The following is a 22,034-nucleotide window of genomic DNA, read 5'->3' as shown; positions in this document are numbered from 1 at the left end:
GTAGTGATATTTTCACTTCCCATTCTGTCTTTGTGCAATCAGTTTTTACTTCCCAAGCCACATTTTGAGAATTTTCTCAATTATTCCAATATAACTCAAAATATTGTCTACTATGTTTGCTACTTCTTTCAGCTCTGCACCATCTACTGGTGTTATTATTCAAGCACACAAGCTGTTAAGACAAATATCACAGGGAATTGGGGCCAGGAGGACTCAGCTCATGTTCCAGTTTGATCCCAAACAGAGGACATCTATCAGCTAACTGACTGAAAGCAGCCTTGAAGAGGACATGGGAGTCCTGATGGACAAGGTGACCATGAGGCAGCAATGTGCCCTTGCAGTAAAGAAGAGCCACAGCATCCTGGGTTGCATTAGGAAGAGAATCATCCATGAGGGAGGTGATCCTTCCCCTCTGCTCAGCCCTGGTGAGAAACTGGGTGCTGCACCCAGTTCTGGGCTGCCCAGCAGCAAAAAGATACGGGCACATTGGAGCGAGTCCAGTGAGCAGCCACAGGGATTGTTTAGGGACTGGAGCATCTGACACACAAGAAGAGATCAGGAAAGCTGGGACTCTTCAGCCTGGAAAGACAGCTCACAGGATTTTATCAATGTGTATCAATAAGCAATGGCAGACAGGAAAGGAGACAGAGACAGACTGTTTTCACAGTGATATCCACTGCAAGATTTTTCAAGCAGCTGAGTACCCATTTAAGAGAGATTTAATTCAGGGCACCATTCCTCAGTTTCCTGATAAAAGTTTAATGTGTTAAAATCTACCACTTCCCTTAATTAGAGCAGCTACACTGTCAAAAAAAAGATTAAATTTATTGGGCACAATTTGTTCTCAATAAATCCCTATTGGCCAGGTTATTTGAATCTGATTCTTCAAATGTTTATATCTTGAATAATAACTTGTTCTCGTGGCTTTTCACATAATGAAGTGAGGAAGAGTAATCTACAGTTTTCTTGACCTTTCTTTTTGAGGAGGTGGGGGTGAGAGAGAGAGTGTTGGGTTTGGTTTGTCTTGATACTACTGAAATTTAGTTAATTCCTTAAGACTTAACAGTTTCTCACCCAGAAGACAGACACTAAATGCTCTGGCATTACTTTATTTCTTCCTTCTTATTCACACAGCCCCACTGACACAGGAATATGTACTCAGTGGAAATACTTACTCTTTAGTCCATTCTTCTGGCTGCAGACAAGAAACAACAGCAGCAATTGCACATTTCCCTTGTTGTGTTTCCCTCATTTCTCAGAAAGTCGTGGACATATATTTCATTCAGTTTCCCTTTACTATTAATCCCTTTATGGAATTCTTGTTATCTAATATCCACTAGCTTAGTTTGCATTCTCAATTTCTTCTTTCTAATCTTTGTGAAACAATTTGACAATCCAAAAGGAAACAAGATTGTGAACAACTCTGATGACAAGATATGAAAGGGCTTCTCTAGCTGTGTGTGACGGTTTCTCTTCATTTTTTGAAGTTTGAACTTGCAAGTCATATACACACGTCTCGCTCTCCTGTGCTACTGGCTTGCTCTTAGCACAGTTTAAGGATAGAAATTACAGTCCAGTAGGGTTTCAGTTCTTTGTAGAGGCTTTCTTGGCAGCTTCCAGATCTTCTGTACTCCTGCCTGCATAGAAAATGTTCCCAAGAGGTACAGCTACCAATCCTTGCAGTTTGTTGAAGTCTGTCTTTTTTTTTTTTTTAATGTCTTGCTGATATTGCCATCCTTCCCTCTAAGAATCATGAACTCTATCACTTTGTGACGATTTTCATTCAAATTATCTACCACCATTAGAATCTTAGCCATTTCCTTCCTATTAATCAGCACCAAATCTAAATGAGCTTCCCACAGTAATTTTCTCCACCTCGAGAAACTAAATTATCCTCAACATTTATTGCACGTTACTCAAACCCCATTTTCAAAATTGAATTTCCTCACTGGCTTTTCTATAGTGTTCCTCACAAATGTTAATGAGTATAATTTTTATATTTCATTTAGAATTGCTATAGCCTGATTTTTCCAGAGTATTAGCATAGTGTAGGACTGTCCTTATACAGCTGAGCTTCAGCTGATTTTCAGCATGGCTACAACTGTTTGCCCTCCTAAAAAAAGAAAGTCAAGCCTCAAGATCTCTAGGACCATCTTAACTTCTATATCCTTGACTCTGCAACTCAGATAATGCTGTTTGAGAATTTCAAGGGTGCCTTCTCCACCTCCCTCTGCCATCAGCCTCCATTCTCCTCCCTTTCACACAGAGCCATTCAACTCCTTTTACCAATCCATTCTTCTCATTCCTCCCTGGATCTTGCATCTCTCATTCCTCTGTGTTTCACTCCTGCCCAGTGCTCAGAGAGGTGCACGACCATTCTCAGGTGAGGGACAAAATCCTTGTTCACTCCTGTAACATGTGCTATATCTGCTCCAGCTTCTACAGGAAACATCCAGCTCCAGACTCTGCTCCTGACCACATGGAAAGGCAGGGTCTGGTCAGCACAAGGCTCTGCACACACAGATATGGACAGATTTTCACAGGATTCTGAGAATTTAGTCACTAACATCAGAACTCTCTCCAGTACTTCTGTACAGATAAGAGCTTTTGAAGGGGTAAGACTTTAACTTTGACCAGCTCTGGCTGAGTGTTTGTTTACGAGGACTGAAATGGCAGATTGTGGACTGTCTGACACAAGGCAGAAGTCATTGGAATTTCTTATCATGGCACACCATGCATTTTATCCACTTTTACCCCATCTCATTTCAAATCTGATTTAAGGCATGGGGAAAGAAACAGGACAGTTACTACCCAACATTTCATGTAAGCTTGCTTAGAGAACTAAGCAACTGTGAAATTTCTAACCTTCCTCCTGGAGAACCAATGCTCAGAAGAGGAGAGGTACTTACAGGTACCATCTATTTTCAGGAGGAAGATGAAAAACATTATTTATTGTTAGTTCTTTGCTTTTCTTGTTAATCTCTGTTTTAAATCTGTGCTGACAGACCAGAGAGCACCTCATCCAAGCTGAAAGCAGTTACCTCTCCAGGCCACCTTTGCCACCCTAAAGCAGGTGACAGAGGAAAATCTACATGCTGCTCATTCAGAGCAACTCATACTCTGAAGCCACCCTATTGATTCTTTGATTGTTGTTTCGATCCATCCTCAAAGACCCATTAAAACAGATAACATTATAGGAGACTGCAGTAGACAGTTGTCACCTTTAAGTATCTGAAATGGCAGAGAATCAATAACTTGCAACAACCTCCCTGTTCCTGCCTCCCCAACAGGTGCTTGGATTCAATGGCACTTCTTTGGTGAATTACGCTGTCCGTCCATCTGTTGCTGCCCTGAGTTCACTGCTGTCTCCTCTTCTGAGGTAGGGGAGAATCTTTTGCCAGAAGACAGACGGTTGTCTGATGACATTTAAATGTAGGGAAAATGTCAGCTTTTTTATTGTTAGATAGTAAAATGGGATGTATTTTCTCAGATAAACTACAAAAAGCTCAACTGGTAAAGTTCTGTGTAAACCTGATTTAGTGATTACATGTTTGTCTAAGTTCTAATCTTATGTTGGTACACAATTCATTTTAAATCTGCCAGGCAATACCTGTTCCTGCTTGATCTGCTTAGTAATTCACCATCTGTATATTGCTTTCATTAAATACAACTTTTCTATAAAAAAACAACACCCCTCACAACTCACGTATGTATAGTGGCTTTGAAATTTCATTATCGTGCTGAGGTTTTAATTGTGTGATGCAAATTAAAAAAAAAAAAATCTTGCAATGCAGCCATATCAGTAACAGATTTAGCAAAAAGCAAACTCCCCCATCTAAGAAGTTTTAATTTAGAATTATATTAAAATGATAACGCTGCCAAGGAGGTTAAATAATTAATTTTGTCTCATTTTAATTGTAGACTATTATTTAATAAACAAAGTAATTTACCAGGTAATTTATTCAACTTCTTCATAGGCAGCTCATTTAAAGTCTAAAAATAAATTGCTAATTAAAACAGGATTCACTGTTTTAGAAAGCAACTCATTTTCCTGTAAAATCTAACAAGGACTATGCTACAGCATCCACCGAGAATCTCTGAAGGGCAAGGAAACTACCAACAATAATGAAATATTCTGATAACTGAGAGGACTTTCATCTGAACAATTAATGAAACACATAAATTTGTCACAGAACCCAACACTAGATCATTATAAAGAAACCTTGCTGAACATTTCTTGTCCCAGCCAACTAGATCAAAGAAACGTAAGGTCCTTGAAAAACCACAAAGCACAGGAGTTACTTGCACAACCTCGACGTACACCTAGGTTGGTCAAAAGAAAAACACCTCATATAATGAAGCAATTCCATGCATAGTTATATAACACTGGGACCTTGGAGTCCTGACTTTGAAGGCAGAAACCCAGAAGGAATTTATTCCAGGCAGAGAGAATCTACATCTCCAAATCTGTTCATGAGAGTCCCACTTGCACATGATCAGCATCAACTCAAAGTCAACCAAAGACCTCAAGTCCAAAACTCATGCACATGAATGCCCTAAAAATTATTAGACTGGTGTGAACTACAACTACCACGTTTCCGGGCTAATTCTCTAATTTTTCCCCAAATGTTGACCTCTTAAAGGCTTACCAGGCTGACATGCTGTTGGGCAGGGAGTCCACTCACTGAAAGGTGTAACAACACAGTCCTTCTTGCAGGGGAGGACACAGGGCCGCACGGCCTCAGGTCGGATGGACTCTGGACATCTATTGATCCCAACGCAAAGACAAAACGTAATAAAAAATTAAAACTATGGAGAAAGACCTTCTTCTCAAGACTTTCACAGGGCATAGTGAGCATAGTGCCATGCCAAAGATATCCCTCCTGGTCACAGCACAACTCATTTTTCTTCTCCTTTGCTCTCACATAGCAATTTAGTACATTTCAAGGGTGAAAAAAAAATAAATGTTTTAAAAACTGGGGAGCTCAGCTTGATGACTACAGGACAAAGGTAGCTTTGTCTATGACAACAAAAATACAAAGCTCACTGGAGCAAAACAGACATATTTATTACCAAAGAAACTGAGTAGTTATGTTTATAAAGTAACCTTCTTTTAGCACAACATGCAACAGCTTTCAAACCACTTGCAACTGGCTCTAAGGACTGATGTGATATTCCTTCACTCTCAAACCCTAGGAAACACAAAAATAGCTTCAAGTGATCTTTAATTGAGGCCTTGATTGTTATGTTAAAAGTTGTACAACACAGTACAGTAAGAAGAGCTCTGTGAATTTCTTCATTCATTTTTAACTCTTAAATGAAAAACGTCACACATATTTTAATAAACATTTCAGACACAGTTAATACATAAGTTAATTATATTAATTAGTTAATATATAAAAACTCGAAAAGTGTAAAAGGGACAATTTTCTGGGATCAGGCAGATCTTGCATATCAAGTAGATGAACAGGAAAGAAGTTATTCTTTTTTATTTTTTATTGGTTTCCATTAAAAAAAAAAAATCACTCAAAAATACTTAGCAATGCATGCAACCCAAAATGATCCCATTTCGAAGAGGAATATCCCACTAAAATTTGAAAGTCATGATTCTGCTACTTAAGTGTTTACTTACCCCCTTCGGTTCCATTTCTCCTTACACCATCTCACAAGTGGAGGGGGCAAACAAGTATTTTAGACATTATATAGCTCTATAAACAATATGTCTAATTAGGTAAAGTCAGAGCATATCAGTGGTTTCAAGATCTAAATGAATACTAGATTTCTTTCCTTTTATTTAATTAATCTCATTAACCTCAAGAATTTTAATTAACTTTACTGAAATCAACACAGTCTGCTTATACGAATAGGATTGTTTTGAGAGCTACAGTAAGAAATGAAAATCACTTGTAAGTCTCTAGACTCATTAATGGTGCAAAAATAATTAGCAAGGTCTTGATTTTCCTATACGAGGGAAAACATCTGTGCTACTTATTTTCCTCATTTAGTAAAGCAAAGCAAAATTCAAGATATTTGTACTGCAGAACATATAATTTTGTTGTTGTGTTGCTATCACATTATAGAAGCTATATATACCAAATGAACAATATAAATCACACATATGGTTCTGCCTCATTGGGGTGCAAATATAATGCAAAATCTATTTACTTTTTCTGTTTTATTAGAGCACTGCTAATAACGTATTGATGAACGTTATATTCAGATGCACTTTACATTTTCCTCACACCTGTCCTGCAGGAAAAGTATTTGCAGAAAACCGTAAATTAGAATAACAGAGGAGCTACAGCAAAAAAATCTCCACTGCTAAAAGCACACATTTGGCTTGGATTTACATGGAAAGCTAAAAAGGGGGTAGCTATTTGGTTTTGTTATATATTAGGACCCCTTTCCTAGTAGTGATGGAGTAGCACCTGGAGAATTAGTCCTGAAACAAAATTATTTTCAACGCCGCAGATTCCATACACTGAAAATGCCTTCACCTGTCATGTGTTGTATAAATAATCACTAATAGCCCCCCTTAAAATACCTTTTAGGTGTGACCTGGCCAGAACTGCTCTTCATGCAGAAGACTTTCCTTGTCTGTATTCCCACTCCACAAGTGGCCTCTCCGCTCCAGTTGATGGTGGAGTTGAGCGCGGTCACCAGCACGTCTTCGGAGCAGGAGCTCCAGGGAGACGTTTCCCAGAAGAAATGCACACATGGATGATGGTTACAGGCACGGTGTTCCTGCAGGGCTCGGTCAGGGGGACAGGCTTTTCCACCTGGAAAGGTTCAAGAGAACACCATATTTTATCTTATGGCACATGGCAAAAGGAAGACAAGGAAAGATAAACAAAAATGTCAGGTTTGTCTAATATCTTCTCTTTTTTTCCCATTAAAATAAATAAATAAAGCTTAAAGAAAGCTGTTGACCTTTATGGCTGCAATAACAACCTTCTAAAATATTGTTTCCCCATTAAACTAGCCTTGCATAAAATTGTATTCCAATGCATAATGGAAACAGAAATAGGCAAAGAATATTTCTGAGCTACCTTATTGATAACTCCTACACACAGCCAAGTTAATTCAACTTAAATGCCAGTATCACTCAGCAAACATGCAATTAGGTTTTAAGACAAATTAAGCATTATTTTTATGTTCATTCTCCTTGCTAATTTCCCAAGGAGGAAGGTCTCTGTCTCATATTTGGACTCTATTCACGTGTTGCCTTAAAGATTGGAGCTGTTGAGATGCTGAACAGTAATGACAGAGGAACACATCAAATGATACCCTCATCTGAAAATCAAGGAGGGGAAACTTGAAAGACAGGTTTTGAGTATGAAGCCTTTACTTTTCTGAAGTACCATCCTTCAAATGCGTGTCCAAAGATTTTGCTAAGCTGCTGCACTTTGTCAGCAACTGGTGATAAATCCACAAAGTACACGAGTTTGAACAGCCTCCCCAGAAAGTATAACACTCCAGCCAGCAGCCTGAATTTATCCCATAAAAGCAGGAGATATTTGTAGCTCAAAAGCTATGGAGTAATGCAGTGAAATTTAACAGTAAGCATGGCCATTTTTGGAAGAAAGAAGTAAAAATTACTAAAATGGAAACCATTCTCTTCCAGGAGGGAGAATCTGGCAACCTGGGACATTGCCAAAGTGCTGCAGATTTTGAAAGAACTGAAGAGTGGGGCCAGATATCAGGAGGTTCAGAGCACCTTTACACCCTACTAAAATGAGCAGGAGATGAAGGTATATTGCTCCTCAAAGGGATGCCTATTGCCTTGCAGGACTGACCTTCCTGAAATAAGGTATGACCCCAAGCAGCCACAATGAATAGCAGTGAGAAAGGGAAGAGAGAGAAAAATTACTTGACATGCTGATTTGGATAATCATGCCACATTACCATTTATCTTTTCATGAAAATGGACTGTTCCACCCAGTGTTCAGTCTCAGAAATGTTTAGTATGATGAAGGAGTAGAGAATGCCCCAGGTAACTTATTTCCTGAAGATTTTGACTTGGCAGGAAAAATGCAGACCAACTACTGTTCTTGTGTGTTTGTGAGCACAAGTTTAAAAAAAAAAAAAAGGCATAGCAAGCAAATGGCAAAATGCTTGGTGCATTAGGGAAAAAAATAAAAATCAAAAGAAAATATCTAACTTAAATTTTTAACTTCCCGGGGGAAAAAATGAGGTGCCTTTTTTTCAAAAATACTCATGTTAAGGAAGCTCTCCTAAACAATAGAGAGTAGTAACGAGGTAGTTTTAACTTAATAAGAAATACCACAAGGTCCATCCAACCTGGCATTGTGCCTGCAACACCACAAGCAGGAGATACTCTTCATAGAGAGCAAAAAAACCTGGCCATTTTCTGCAGTTCATTGACAACTTTTGCACAAGGAAAGCAGGACAGGACTCCTCTGCCTGGCCATTCCAGTAGCCATTTACAGACTTTTTATGGACATGATGGTCATCAGTTCCTCTAACTCATTTTACACCTGCTGAGAATGCCTGCTCCACAATCTCCTCTTGTACCAACTTTCAGAAGTTTGCTGCATAATTAATTATCTTTGAAAACCTGCTTTAAATCAAGTAAAATAAAGTCCATCTAGTTTCATCAAAAGCTTCCTGGTTATCATATTCTGGGAGCTGGTGAAGGGCTTGGAGAAGCTGACCCAAGAGTTTGAAGTGAAGTCAGCCGGTGGGATGGTGTCCAGAAGTCCTCAGACAGCAGAGCCACAGCCAACACTGCCTCCACTGACAGAGGACAAACGAAATGGCCCTTGCAAAGGTACCACAGATTTGTAGAGTTGGTGGCCCAGCTCTGAGCTGGGTATGAAAGAGGTAGAGAAAGCAGGTAACTTAACACTGCCCCACTATTGTAGTGATAATGCCATTAAATCCACTTTCACTCTCCAAAATTTCAGTCACTGTCTCTACACAGAAGTGTGACTCTGCATAGCAAACCATCACACCCATTGCTAAAGATACACAGAAAAAGTCGGGGTGTTTGATTTTAATAGTTAATTATTCCTTCCTGAGACATTTAAAGCATTCAGTTAAAAGTAGGACATTTTTAGTTTAGTGTCTTGCAGGTTGAGATTACTGTGCTTCTGTACTTCCAGAATTCACTTCTTCACAATTTCACTGTCATAATTCCAAGTTTATCTGTTATTTCCATTTCATTACTTCCACGGAAAATATGAAGCCAACTATATTTTTCATTTCAATTGTTCTCTAGCTCACAGACTGGTTTAGTAGTAGTTATTATCATTCAATTAACAATTATTTTCATCCTGAAAAGTCCAAATTTTCTTAACAAGTGCTTATAAGGATGTTTATGTGAATATAGACCTTTCACATGAGTAAAGGTTTGCAAGATCAAGTCCTTACACTGTCCCAGAAACAGCAGGTGGCTTTACTGACAATTTGCAAAATAGCACTTATCAGAGCTTGTCCTAAACTAGATTTGCATCTGGAAGTGTTTTGTTGCTGCATTAACCGCACATAGTTCTGGCAATAGCAGGTATTTTGTGTCAACAAGGCTTTAGTCTGTTGGAGCTCTTCACATTTTATGAATTTTTATGCACTTGATTGAAGACCTTTCAAATCCTGGGTGATAAACCAACACATAAATTAATTACCATATGTGTAACTGTAGCTAGAAGACTAAAGTTCTAACAGAAAATAGTTTGTGTAAATAGCTGTATCACTGATGTTAATATGCAAAAAACCAGATACAAGATGTGTCCATGAAGATCCAGAGGAAATCACATATATTCATCAATAGCTATTTACTTGCTACAACAGAAAAACAAGAAGGTCAATAGGTCTGTATTAATAAAATAACATAAGAGGCCCTTTTCCACTTCCTCATTTTTCACAGCTCACTGTTTTTAAATTATTACTACAATATTCCTAGATAAAGACACTCACAGGATGAGTCTGTGTCACGCAGCAATTTTACTGGCAGAGGATGCAGCTCTCCCGAAACAAATTCACACCCAGACTGGCCCTCAATAGACAGCAATTCAGAGGCTGAAGTAAATAACTTTGAACTGTGACAGAATTTCTCTAAGTGACACATTAACTCCAGCCCATAAAGATCTCTTACACCCCAGGTATGATGCGCGGACAAGCATTAACTATTATTCCTCACTGCTGTGGAACTGGGACCAGCTCTGATCCAAACACAGTTTGGCTGAGGAATGCAAGTCAATTCATCAAAGGAACAGTGGTTAATCTAAAAGTGTTCACCACTCACCCTCAGCTGGAAGGGCCAAGATGGACCTGCTCCTGCTTTGAGCGCCCTCCGCGTTTTTACTGGAGCACGAGTGGGAACAGGGAGACCACGGGGACCACTCGCTGATGACACAGTCCACGGCACAAGGGATTTCACAAGCCACAACTTCAGGATGGGGCAGCTCTGAGCAGAGGTGATGTGGCACTTCTTCACCTGGAGCAAACGGAAAAAGACACATGGAGAGAGGCACGGTTTGGCTCAATATCCACAGGCTGCATCAAACAGACTAACTTTATGTCAAACACTCGCCTGGCCACGGAGGAATATACTACAAAAGAGAATGTGGTTAGGCTTCAGGCTTGAAAGGGTAGTACTTGAACAACTAACTTAAATATTTATTCAGAAAAGCAAAGAAGAAAGAAACGTGTTTCAAGGTTGGTGTGTGACATCTTGGCTGCAGTCCACTTTATGAAGCAGGCAAGCAAAAGGAATGAGATAATTCACAGATTCGCAGAATTCAATCAGAAATAATGACAGTTGCCCTGTATTTTCTAGCAATCTCTACCTACAGAACCTATTTTCCACAATATAAATCGTGCAGGTACCCAAAGAAGTCAGATTTCTTTTTCCTGTAGATCAGAGAAGTATCTGATAGATGTTTTTGTCCTTCCCCTGCAACCTCACCAGAATGAACCACTCTTATTTCTGACTCTTGCTTCTCACCCAAAACCTAAGAGATACAAAATTATGAATCAGTTGGATCACCCACATCCAAGGGAGAAATACTTTCTGTCGGAGATGAGCCAAGGGACCTGGACCAAAGCACACCTCCTGATGAGAAGCATCTTTCCAAAAGCCCTTTCAACAAGAAGGTAGGACACTGGGGACTGGTGGAGAAAAACCTATCAACCAAAACAACCACTGGCAGAATGAGCAGCAAAAGAAAGCATATGAGGGATGTCATGTGGAATACAACAGAGAACTATTGTTTTTAGAAAAGGAAAATAAAATAATAAAATACACTTTTATTTTTTAAAATAATATGGAAAAAGTCCAGAAATTTTAGTAATTACGTAGAATTTATGAGGACATCATAATTCAGAAAAAGTTCATAAAATATAACTTTCTGTACCGAATTACATCTAATATCTTACAAATATATTTTAAGCAATGAACAGTCATGATTGACTTTGTTCTATTGCTTAGTATTTCTGTATCCTCATGAATTTTCAGCTATATATATGAAATTTCTCGAAGCTCAACTCCACCTGTTTATAAACAACAAGGTCACACCAAACATTACCTCCTCTTTTGCCCTCATAATAGTTACAAAGCTCTCCTTTGAGGTTTCTTTAATTATGAACCTAGGGAAAAAAAAACCATAATGACTATTCAGGCTCAACTATATGTAAGAAAAAATAAAATTAAATTTATAATGGCAACAACTGGCTCTTTCACCTCACACTACAGGAACAGGCTCCGGAACAAGGCGGCCCAGGATGCAATTATAAGTGGGAGGGTAGAAAACTGCTGGCCCCACATATACAAGTGAGTAAATAAGAGAGGCAGGCTGTGAGCACATAAAGCTGTCGGCAGCAGGGTGGTATTATCTGCAGTTGCATTCCTAAATGAAGACAGGCTCATTGCCCTCGAGGCACAAATAAAACTTTTCAAGCGTATTATGAGAAGGAGCGTCGGATCCAGCAGGCAATCAGACTGCAAGATATGGTTAAAAATACTTTATTTTTATACTCCCTTTCCTTTGTACACACCTCTGCTCACCAGGAAAGGCTCGATATGCCCAGTCTCTGCGCTATACTCCCTGCACACGGCCCCCATCCCTCAGAACTGCAACTGGCACCCCTGCAAACCAAGCTCAATCCCTCATTCCCTTTGACTAGCCCGGATCAGCACTGCTGCTTTGGATGCTCACATAATACTGAGAACTATCTTCAGAGAAAAACAATGTAAAAACACCAAATAAACCTGTAAGCCTTATTCCAGCTGTCTTCCCGAGTCACTTCAGCGTCAAAATCCCTGCTAACGTTTTGACAGCTTGTCTGTACAGCAGCAGATAACAGGAGGGCATCCTGGGCAGGCGTGATTTCTGGAGTCAATGGTACAGTAGCATCAAGAGATTATATATGCTTTGGTGAAGTGGGGTGAAACATCTGTCTTCTTCTCCCATCACTGACACTGACAGGGAAGCACGTGAACAGTCAGTAACAGGTTTCTGAACCAGAAGGGATGGAAAAGGGACACTGGCACTTCAAGCAGGCCCCCCACCCCTCCATCCAGAACGCAGGTTATCTCTGTTGCATCAGGACTTTATGCAAAGAGAGCACCATGAAGTTCACCAGATTCTGAATTTAACCCAATTTTTCCACCAGACTGTGCTACAGATGTAAGAATCAGAGAAAAACCTACTTGTTGAAAGCCAGGAGAGCCTCTCCATTAATTTAATCTGACTTTACAAAACCCAAGCCACTCCATTCAAAAGATAGGTCCCCTTTGGGGTGGCTTCCTCCAGGTGCCACATATTTTGGAGTAACCACCCTGTGGGGAAGGGAAACAAAGGAGCAAAACACACTTTCACCTTCTTCCCTCTGTGACTCCTTTTCATGCTGGATTTACAGCGGGGGACAGCAACAGCAACACTGCAAACAGAGGCTGCAATTCACAGTTCCTCAGCAAGGAAAGGAAGCTTTGCGTTTTGTTATAAAGAGTTTACCACCAGGTGCATGGAGGTACAATTCAACACTCACTTTGATTTACTTTATAGCTCCACTCTCTGTGTTCAGGTTTAATTACTGCCTTCTATTACTGCAGAAGGGGAATGTTCTCCTGCACCAGCCGCCTGGCTGAGAATTCTCAGAAAACTACTGAATACTACAAAGGGAGGCAATAATATTTCATTTTCCATGAAAAATACTAGTACAGGATAAAGCTGAAGTGTGCTTTATACATTGTCACAGATTTACAGGGAATATTAAATTCTCCAGAGCTTCCAAACTGTCCACCCCGTACCTTGAAGGTGTAATTCCTATCTCAGATATGCTGAATAATCTTTCCAGATATTTCTATAATCTTTACACACACAAGTCCGTTCTATGGGGCTGGATGGGATCCACCCAAATGTACTGAGGGAGCTGGCAAAAGGGCTCATTAGACACTCTCCATCATTTACCAGAAGTTCTGGCTACCTGGGAAAGTACCAGGTAACCCGAGGTCAGCAAATGTGACACTCAGCTACAAAAAGGGCTAGAGGAGGATCCAGGGATCTTTAAACCTGCAGCCTGACCTTCATACCAGGGAAAGTCATGGAGCAGATCATCTTGAGTGCCATCACACAGCATGTACAGGACAACCAGGGGAATCATCCCCAGCCAGAGTGGTTTTACGAAAAGCAGGTCCTACTTGACTAAACTGACCTCATTCTATGACAAGGTGACCGACCTATTGGATGAGGGAAAGGCTGTGGATGTGTCTAACTGGACTTTATCAAAGTTTTTGACACCACTCCCCACAGCATTCTCCTGGAGAAACTGGCTGCTCATGGCTTGGATGGATGCACTGTGCAATGGGTAAAAAACTGGCTGGACATCCAGGCCCAGACAGTGGTGGGGAATGGAATTACATCCACCTGAGGCCAGTCACCAGTGGGGTGTCCCAGGGCTCGGTACTGGGGTCAGTCCTGATTGATAACCTGGACAAGGGGATTGAGTGCACCCCAGTAAGTCTGACACCAAGCTGGGTGGGACTGTTGATCTGCTGGATGGTAGGAAGGCTCTGCAGAGGGATCTGGGCAGGCTGGATAGAGTGGTTGGAAGCTGCCTGATGGAAAAGGACCTGAGGATGTTGGTCAGCAGCTGGCTGAGAGCAAGAACATAACTACCTGCCATCACCTGTGAGGCACAACTTCTGAACTGCCTGAGGTAGAATAATTGAAACAGCACCCTCAGCATCCCAGCAGCCAAAGTAATCCCTCTCACATGCTCTTTATTTCATGCCTTAAGCACAAATTGTTCTCAGCCTTGCTGAATGCTTGCTTTCCTAAAAGAAGCTATAGTTAAGAAAAATGCTACAGTTTTCTATTCAAAATGTTTTATTGCAAACATCCTGAACAACTCTAATGGCATTTTTTAAACTGATTGCCCTGTACTTGAATAGTTTAGTGATTATAAAGCTAAATACTCAAGATATACTCACCAGATAGCCTTTTATAGGAAAGATTTAATCCATATTCTTCCAAGTCAGGAGGTAATAATTACAAAAGAGAAGACAAGCATGGCATTTTTGTAAATATATTGGCTAACAAAGTTGCTCATTACCTAATGTACCAGTCCCTCATTTGAATTCTTTAACAAGGCAACAGAGAAGCTACGTGGAGAAGTACCATTCTGAGTAGAATTTTTAATTCACCTAAAAGCAAACTAAATTCTTCCCAATAGCAGACACAAAATAAGGAATGACCTAACCCCCCCCTTGAATTAAAGAGCTTGGTCTCGTTTCCAGCAACTCAATTTTTTTCTCATTGCCTTTTCCATTCCAGAAGGAGAAGCCACTCCCATGGTCCTGAATAACACACTCCATGTCGAGGCACTGAACCAACAGGAAAGTTGCATTTGGAATCAGTCCCATATTAAACTGCAGCTGTCTATTTTACATACTGCCTTGCAGCTCTGGTGCATTAGCCTCATTCTTCCCAGTGACCTGTCGTACACCCACCTCCTGTGACACAGTTTTTAATTACTCCTGCCAAAGACATTCCTCCTCTGGCTCAGGAAAAAGGGAATGTCCACTAGACAGGACACAATTAAGGCAGCAAAAATACAAATCCCATCAGGCAGCAGGAATGGAAAGATCAACTCAATAACAAACCAAGTATTCTCCTTTTGACATTCAATAGTACACCATGCTCATTTTTTAGAAGGAAAAACTGCAAAGTTACTTTGAAGATTTCAGGTTTTCACATGTGTGGAGCCTCGAGTGACCCCCATGATGGGAAAAGGCTCAAGGCAAAGGAATTACATTTCAGACTCTTCTGCATTGCTACGTAGAAGTTCAGAAAATTTATTTTTTGCACAAGACTGCTGCAAAAATGCTGCATTTTTAATGACAATTACCAGTTTGCCATCAATATTTCTCCTTGTAGCATTCCAAATTATTCACTGGAAATAATGAAGCTGTCATCTAAAATACTATACGTATCGTAAAATTTTATGTGCCACTTAAATCTCAGAAAAGAATGACAATAAACTTTGATTAAATACTTGCCTGTAACAGAGTGAGATGTCAACAGGCAGCAGTAAATCCAGAGGAATTCCTATTGACTGTATGCCAGTTTGCTAAGAGCAAATGCATTCAGAGAAAGCTGTCTGCTGGCAGCATCCTGGCCTAGGCATCTCATCAGCCACCGAAAACGGTACATTTAAACTCAATAACAATCAAATTACAACAGGAGAAATTTCTCATAACCATCTTGAATGTCTTCATCTCATCACAGCATCACGGATCGTTTTTCCCATGCTGCACAACCAGCTTTAGAGAGATCTTAAAGCATCCAGGGGCTGATGTCTTCAGTCATCTCCAGCAGATGAATCTCGCTGAAACCTCTGGCTCCCGCTTGACTTTCCTTAATGCCACTCAACAGGTAAGAACATTGGAGAAGAGCAGTGTCAGTTTGTCAGGGAGAACAGTGGCACATGGAATAAATTTAATTGCAGTGGTCCATCACTATTAGCAGAACCCCACAGAGGGGAAGGGGAATGCAAAAGCGACGAAGGCGAACGGAGGTCGAGACCGTGAAAGAAGGTGAAGCCGTGAAATAGAACAAGCCACTCACAACAGACAGGAGGAAATAAGCACAAATAAAACCAAGACTTTCTCAGGGAACAAAAGAAAGAAAAGAATGGATGAGACAATCATTAAGGTTTTGAGTCAAAAGACTTGGTTAAAACGCAACTGTGAAAAACAATGTGTTAGTTTAAGGAAAACACATTTTTAACCGCATAATGCTCAGTGAAGAAAAAGGGAGAAAAGACTCAGGAGGATAAGAAAAAGGAAAGTAAGCCAAAAAGTACAAAAATTAACAGAGGGAATGAGAATAAATATGGAAAAGAAATGGATGTCTGGAAATATGTTCCAAAATCCCCATAAAATCAGAAGTCTTGTCCAAATCCCTCCATCACTGGCCACCATCCTGTCCCTTACTATGCCCAAGCAATCATTACAGAGGGCATGAGAAAAAGATGAGTACGGAGAAAAAGCAGTATTTGGTTTTGTTTCCTGTGTATCCTCTACAGCAATTTGGACTGTTTGCCCACTGTTGTTTTCTCTCTTTATGCAAATGCACACAAGAAAACTGATTTGTGACTCCAAGGAAGCTCCAAGAAAGCCCAGCCCAGGAGAGGCACGTGAGTGAGCAGCTGCCAAGCCCACAGAGAACATCCCAGAACATCTCTGTGGAGTATCACACACACAAGGTTACAAAAACTAACACACCTGCATGAGGTTTCCCACACAGAGATTGACTCCAGTGTGTTTCCTATCCCACATGGAAAGACAAGTTGTCATTTAAAGGAATTTGCTGCATATTCACCTGCTGAGCTTGGGCATAGGAGCAGAATCAGTTCTACCTTATGGCTGTTTGCAGAGTCCCTCCTGAATTAAAGAGAAATTGCTCCTGTGGCAGCTGAAAGTAAACACGGGTTCGCTGCATCCCCAGAGAAAAGCATGGAAATTCAGGCTGCTGTTCCTAATAATTAACATAGCACAGCAATCTGAAAATATAAAGTATAACAACTTAACATAATCCATATTAGTGTTCTGGGGGTTTTTTCCTCTCTTTTTCTTTGCACCTTTTTCTTTCTTTCTCCATTATCCCTCCTCCTTGTAAATGAGGGAAACTATACAAGTGGGTTGATCAAGACTGATTGCAATTAAGATTTATTGTTGAAATTGCTGCTATGGTGTAATTGAAACAGGTGTCCCTCTATTTCCTTCTCTGTATTACTTTCTTCCAAATGCTAATCAACACAAAATATTGTAGAAAGCAATTATACAAAAAAGTCAAATGTATTAAAATATTATAAAATATACATATATTTCCAAAACTTTAAGGAAAAAATATTAGTGGACTTTTTTATTCCAATAACATACAGAGTCCACTTCATATTATATATCTTAGCATATATAATATGCTAAGATATATAATATATAATATGGGGCAGAATAATTTTAGTGGAAGAATTCAGGCATTTTAGTTTAGAAAAAAGGAAGGTGGCATTTTATTTCTAATGCATCACAGCCATAAATTTCCAAACATTAAGCTGCCTTAAGTTGACTTAAATTGCCACCTTTGCTCTCAAAACTAAAAAAAAAAAAAAAAAAAGATTTATTACAAAGGGCAAAGTAGAAGAAAAGTTGTGTGTTCACACATGGAAAAGTGCAATACTTTTATACCTATACTGCTTTGATTATTCTAATTTTTCTTCAGATTATGCTACTGAGTAATGATATTCCTTGCTGTCTTGCTCATAGCCATCAAAAGCCTGTGACTGACTGTTATCCAAACAATATTCCCAAAATAAGTTGGCAATTTGACATCTATTGGGAATAGCAGACTCTTTTTCTCTTCTAGCCCAGAAATCACCCCAGAAGTGAGTTTGTATTAACATGGGACACTGAAAAATTGTAAACAACAGTGCAGCAAATGAGGTTGATCTAAGTTGGCAAAAGTCTTGTTTTCAGATACAGTGAATGCTAATGATAATAAATAATTGCAAATACCATCTGGACTCTTTAAAAAACATCTTTCTCCAAGTCTGCAATTGAATCTCTACAAAAAGAGGATCAATGCAAAAGAAAATGAAAACAGTAAATTAAAATTAGATTTATGCCAACTACTTAAAACTAAGAGCTCATTTAGAAGCAGTTAACACAAAAATGTGTTCTAGTTCAGCTGCAGAGTCTGGCCTAATCCCATAAAGCAACTCTGAGAGCTCCCGCAGCCCATCAGGAAATGTTCAGAATTTGCAGGACCAAACACTAAGCTATTTTTTATTTTTATTATTACTACCATCTTTTTCAATTTTGTCTCTAATTGATCCACAAATCTCAGAACAGAGCTTTTAAAAGCTGCAATAAAGAAGAAAATACACCCAGCATCATAGATGATCATCAGTCAAGGGTCTGGATGAATGTCTGAGATCTGTTCTTGACCACAACAATACAATAGCAAACCACGACCTTCAGTTATTGAGGAAAACTTCCCAGTGTACACAGGTTTGGCCAAGTATGAACTATGCATCTAAAGTGCATAAGACACTTTTCAGCTGGGTTAAGTTACTTCTGGCTAATGTACCCTGACCTCTGCTTGAACCATTTTTACATAATAAAGCTGTGAATTTTAGACAGAGTGTTTAATTTCCACTGTATTTTGCATAGATCATTTAGTACTTAAAATGGGGATAAATCAAATGCAGGAAACACAATATTAACAGTATTTTCTGTGTGCTTCCACTTTGCCCATGAGGTGGAACTTTAATTACATCATTAATAACCATGCCTGCATTTTCACTCAGTACTGCATCATTCCTCTAGTGCCATTTAAACTGCATTTGGTCCCTAAACTGCCCCACCCTCTGGAACTGGTTCACTGATTATATGGGAGCAGCAGCCTCATCCTGCTTACAAAACTCAGCTACAATGGCATCAACTGAAGAATTTAAAGGCAGGAATCACTTCTGATGACCTAATATGGTTTATTTAGAAAAGCTTCCTGTTATTTTCTGCCTCCAGAAAGTTTATATAGATTTAAAGGTGACAGTTGTTTTGGAAGACAAAAACAAAAGAAAAATAAAAAAAATCTTAAATTCAATCAGTATTTTGCCCAATTATTCAGAGTCCAAACTGTCTGGAAACTACTTTAAAAAAATCTGAAAGATGGCATCTGTGAGTACAATTTTTGCTGGGGAAAAAAAATTACAATTTCCTTATTTGTTCCAAAGTAGGAAAAAAAAAAAAAAAAAAAAAAAAAAAAGAAAAAATAAGTATGAACCCTGAAGGGCCCAAATAGATCCCAACCACTCATTCCCTAACAGGTTTTCCAGCTCCTGTTTTTAACTTTGCTACAATTTTAACTTTGCCACTAGATTAAAGAAAAACACAGAATCAGTAAATGAAATCAAATGAAAGCACTTCACCCCCCTTTTAAACACCCTGAAGTGTCGTGGCTGTCAGGAGACATTTGGACACGCTCTTCACATATAAGAACGGAAACAGAAAAAATGGAGAATATCTGGATAAAATTTGGTTTTCTACCACTAAATTTCTCAGTGTGAAAAAAGCAATAACCACTTCGCAACTTGGAAAATATTTCTGTTCTGATTATTCAGCTATTAAAATAGGAAAGTGTCATTTTATGACAATTGCTTTCGGCAGGAGATATTTTACACTTATATTTGCAAGGAATGGGAACATAAGGAAGAACAATATTAAAACCTTCAGCGTTAATCTGTATTTTCAAAGCTAAGCACATTTTGACAAACTTTCTAATAGACACTGTTCAAAATTCATAACATATACGAGCATGATTACATTACTCTAATTTATTTTTTCTCCTCTCATGCACAGCAATAAAATTTTACCTTTGAACTTATATTTATTACAACTTTTACTCTATGGAGGGCATGCAGGCACAGAAATATAATAAAGCTCTGCTAATTCCATACATTATTGAAATCCTAACAGTGCAAATGGTATCTTACTGTCTTCATGCATACTTAAAATTTCAATTCAAAACCCATTTCATTAAAAGGCCTGGTTAAGCAACAGTATATGTTTTTTATAAATTTGTAAATTAATGTAGCAGAATTATATTTTAGATATTCAGAAAAAAAGGATGTAATACTAGTGTTTGTTTAGGTGTTGTAAGCAAAAACTTGATTGATACTAAATAATTGAGTGGTCCATCCATCAGACTCCTCTAAGCACTATAAAAATGCAGAGAGGGGAAAAGCTAGAAAATAACATTTGCTCACCCACAGGCAGCTGAAAATTGGGTCTAATTTCAGTGGTAAAAATCCCATTGACTTCCCCACACTGGGAAGTGTACAGCTATGCAGGATAACTTCAAACTTAATGAAAGCACAAACAAGTGAAAGCACAGAAGGAATTCAGACTGGGAAGATCAGGGGTCATCAGTAAAACAAATGATACCTGGCCAAGGAAAACATCAGGACTGACACACAAGAGAAATTCTGGGAATCTCCTAAATTGGTGGATAGAGCAGTAACTGATACAGCAATCCAGAAAGGGAGCAGCTCACACAATCAAGTACATGACAAAGTGCAAAAGTTGACTCGAACTGCAGGTATAATATTGGCACAATCTCCTCTCTCCTCACAAAGGTCACTTGGCACATTAGCTCCAGCTCCATTGATTAGCAGCTGAGATAACAGCAGCTCACACACTCCTCAGTCATTGGGAACAGAGACAAGGGGATGACTTTCTGCATACCACATCCTCATCACATTTCTGGTAATTGTTCAGTCACAGATAAGGCACAAATAGGGAAAAAGCAGCAGAACAGACTCCTCTGAAAACATTAACAGAAACAACTTAACCACCCTTACATTTGGCACCAAGGCATCAAAAATGATAGCTATTATTACTGCTGTAATTACATGGCTGTGACTCGGAGGAATCGCATTTTGCTTCCCTGGAAACATGGCCACGTGTTTGACAGCTCCTAAACCCACAGGAACAGATCTCCCCACCACAGCCAGTTTGCAGAACTGAACACCTGGGCACCTGAAGACACACTGCCAGGAATGGTCCAAAGGGCTCCCAAACCCAGGGGTCCATCACCCCCATCCTCCTGGAGGCAGCCTATGGCAGTTTGACCACCACAGGATCACACCAGGGGAGTTCTGAAAACTCCACAGCCAGGACTGCTGGCAGCCCTGGACTCTGGCTTCTCTAATCCCAAACTTCTGAGAAGCACCAACATCATGATCTTTCCAGAGCATCACTCCGTCCCCACCACACCTCTGTCCTGACACAGGCCACCCTTGAGGACTAAGTCTGAGGCTTTCATATCTAAACTCTTGTCAGAACTCTGTCTGTATGTGAGCCAGCAGTGGTCACATACATCCTCCTGAGCCAGGTGCAAGACAGAAATGCAAGGGAATAAAGACACTGAGCCAATTAAGCTTTTTGACCATGAAATACCAGACCAGGCCGAGGAAATGCGTGAGGGCCATATTTCAACTCCAGCACACAGATGTAAGGAAGTTGCCAAGACAGAGGATTTCCCAGAATTTAGTAGACTCCGTGCATGATATCAAGCTCTCAACCTCTGATCAAATTTAGGCTACTGAGCCATTCTGTGCCACAGCAAGCCCAGACGGGACAAGTCAAACCTCATCTTTGCATGAATTCCCATCAACAGGCAGCAAAGCAGGGAGCAGTTTACCACAGCAAACTATGGTGTTGTCTCCCTCCTACACAAAGGTGAACTTCCAATATCAGCTATCTCTGCTGTAGAGCCAAAATTTAACAAAATCCTTCAGAAATCTGGTCTCGAACAGATTCAGTTTAGAGAGGGATATTCACTTGTTAAAAAGTAAGGAGAAATGTTTTTCTTTGAAATCAGATAAGCAGAGCAAGATTTTTACCTTCTCTCAAGCAGTTAGTTGGAACATATTCCACTATGGATTTTAAAGTCACTTCACCGGCAACATAACCTCCCAGCATATTGAAAACCAGCAGGAAGTGTTGAATTAAT

The 22,034-nt window shown here is 39.6% G+C and overlaps 1 protein-coding gene across 4 annotated transcripts in view; it reads right to left on the bottom strand.

Annotated features, from left to right (window-relative positions):
- THSD7B (thrombospondin type 1 domain containing 7B) overlaps window positions 1-22,034 on the bottom strand; it is a 310,487-nt gene that overhangs the window by 131,513 nt on the left and 156,940 nt on the right. For all 4 annotated transcript variants that reach the window (XM_064661604.1, XM_064661605.1, XM_064661606.1 and 1 more), the window contains exons 9-11: window positions 10,265-10,456; window positions 6,545-6,779; window positions 4,650-4,765 (exon numbers count right to left, since the gene is read on the bottom strand). In XM_064661604.1, coding sequence (XP_064517674.1) covers window positions 4,650-4,765; window positions 6,545-6,779; window positions 10,265-10,456 — 543 coding nt within the window. The remainder of the gene's footprint in view (window positions 1-4,649; window positions 4,766-6,544; window positions 6,780-10,264; window positions 10,457-22,034) is intronic.

The sequence above is a fragment of the Pseudopipra pipra genome, chromosome 7 (assembly GCF_036250125.1).
Source record: "Pseudopipra pipra isolate bDixPip1 chromosome 7, bDixPip1.hap1, whole genome shotgun sequence".
Taxonomy (NCBI): domain Eukaryota; kingdom Metazoa; phylum Chordata; class Aves; order Passeriformes; family Pipridae; genus Pseudopipra; species Pseudopipra pipra.
Note: the sequence above shows the minus strand (reverse complement) of the source record. Positions and strands in the feature narration are given on the sequence as shown.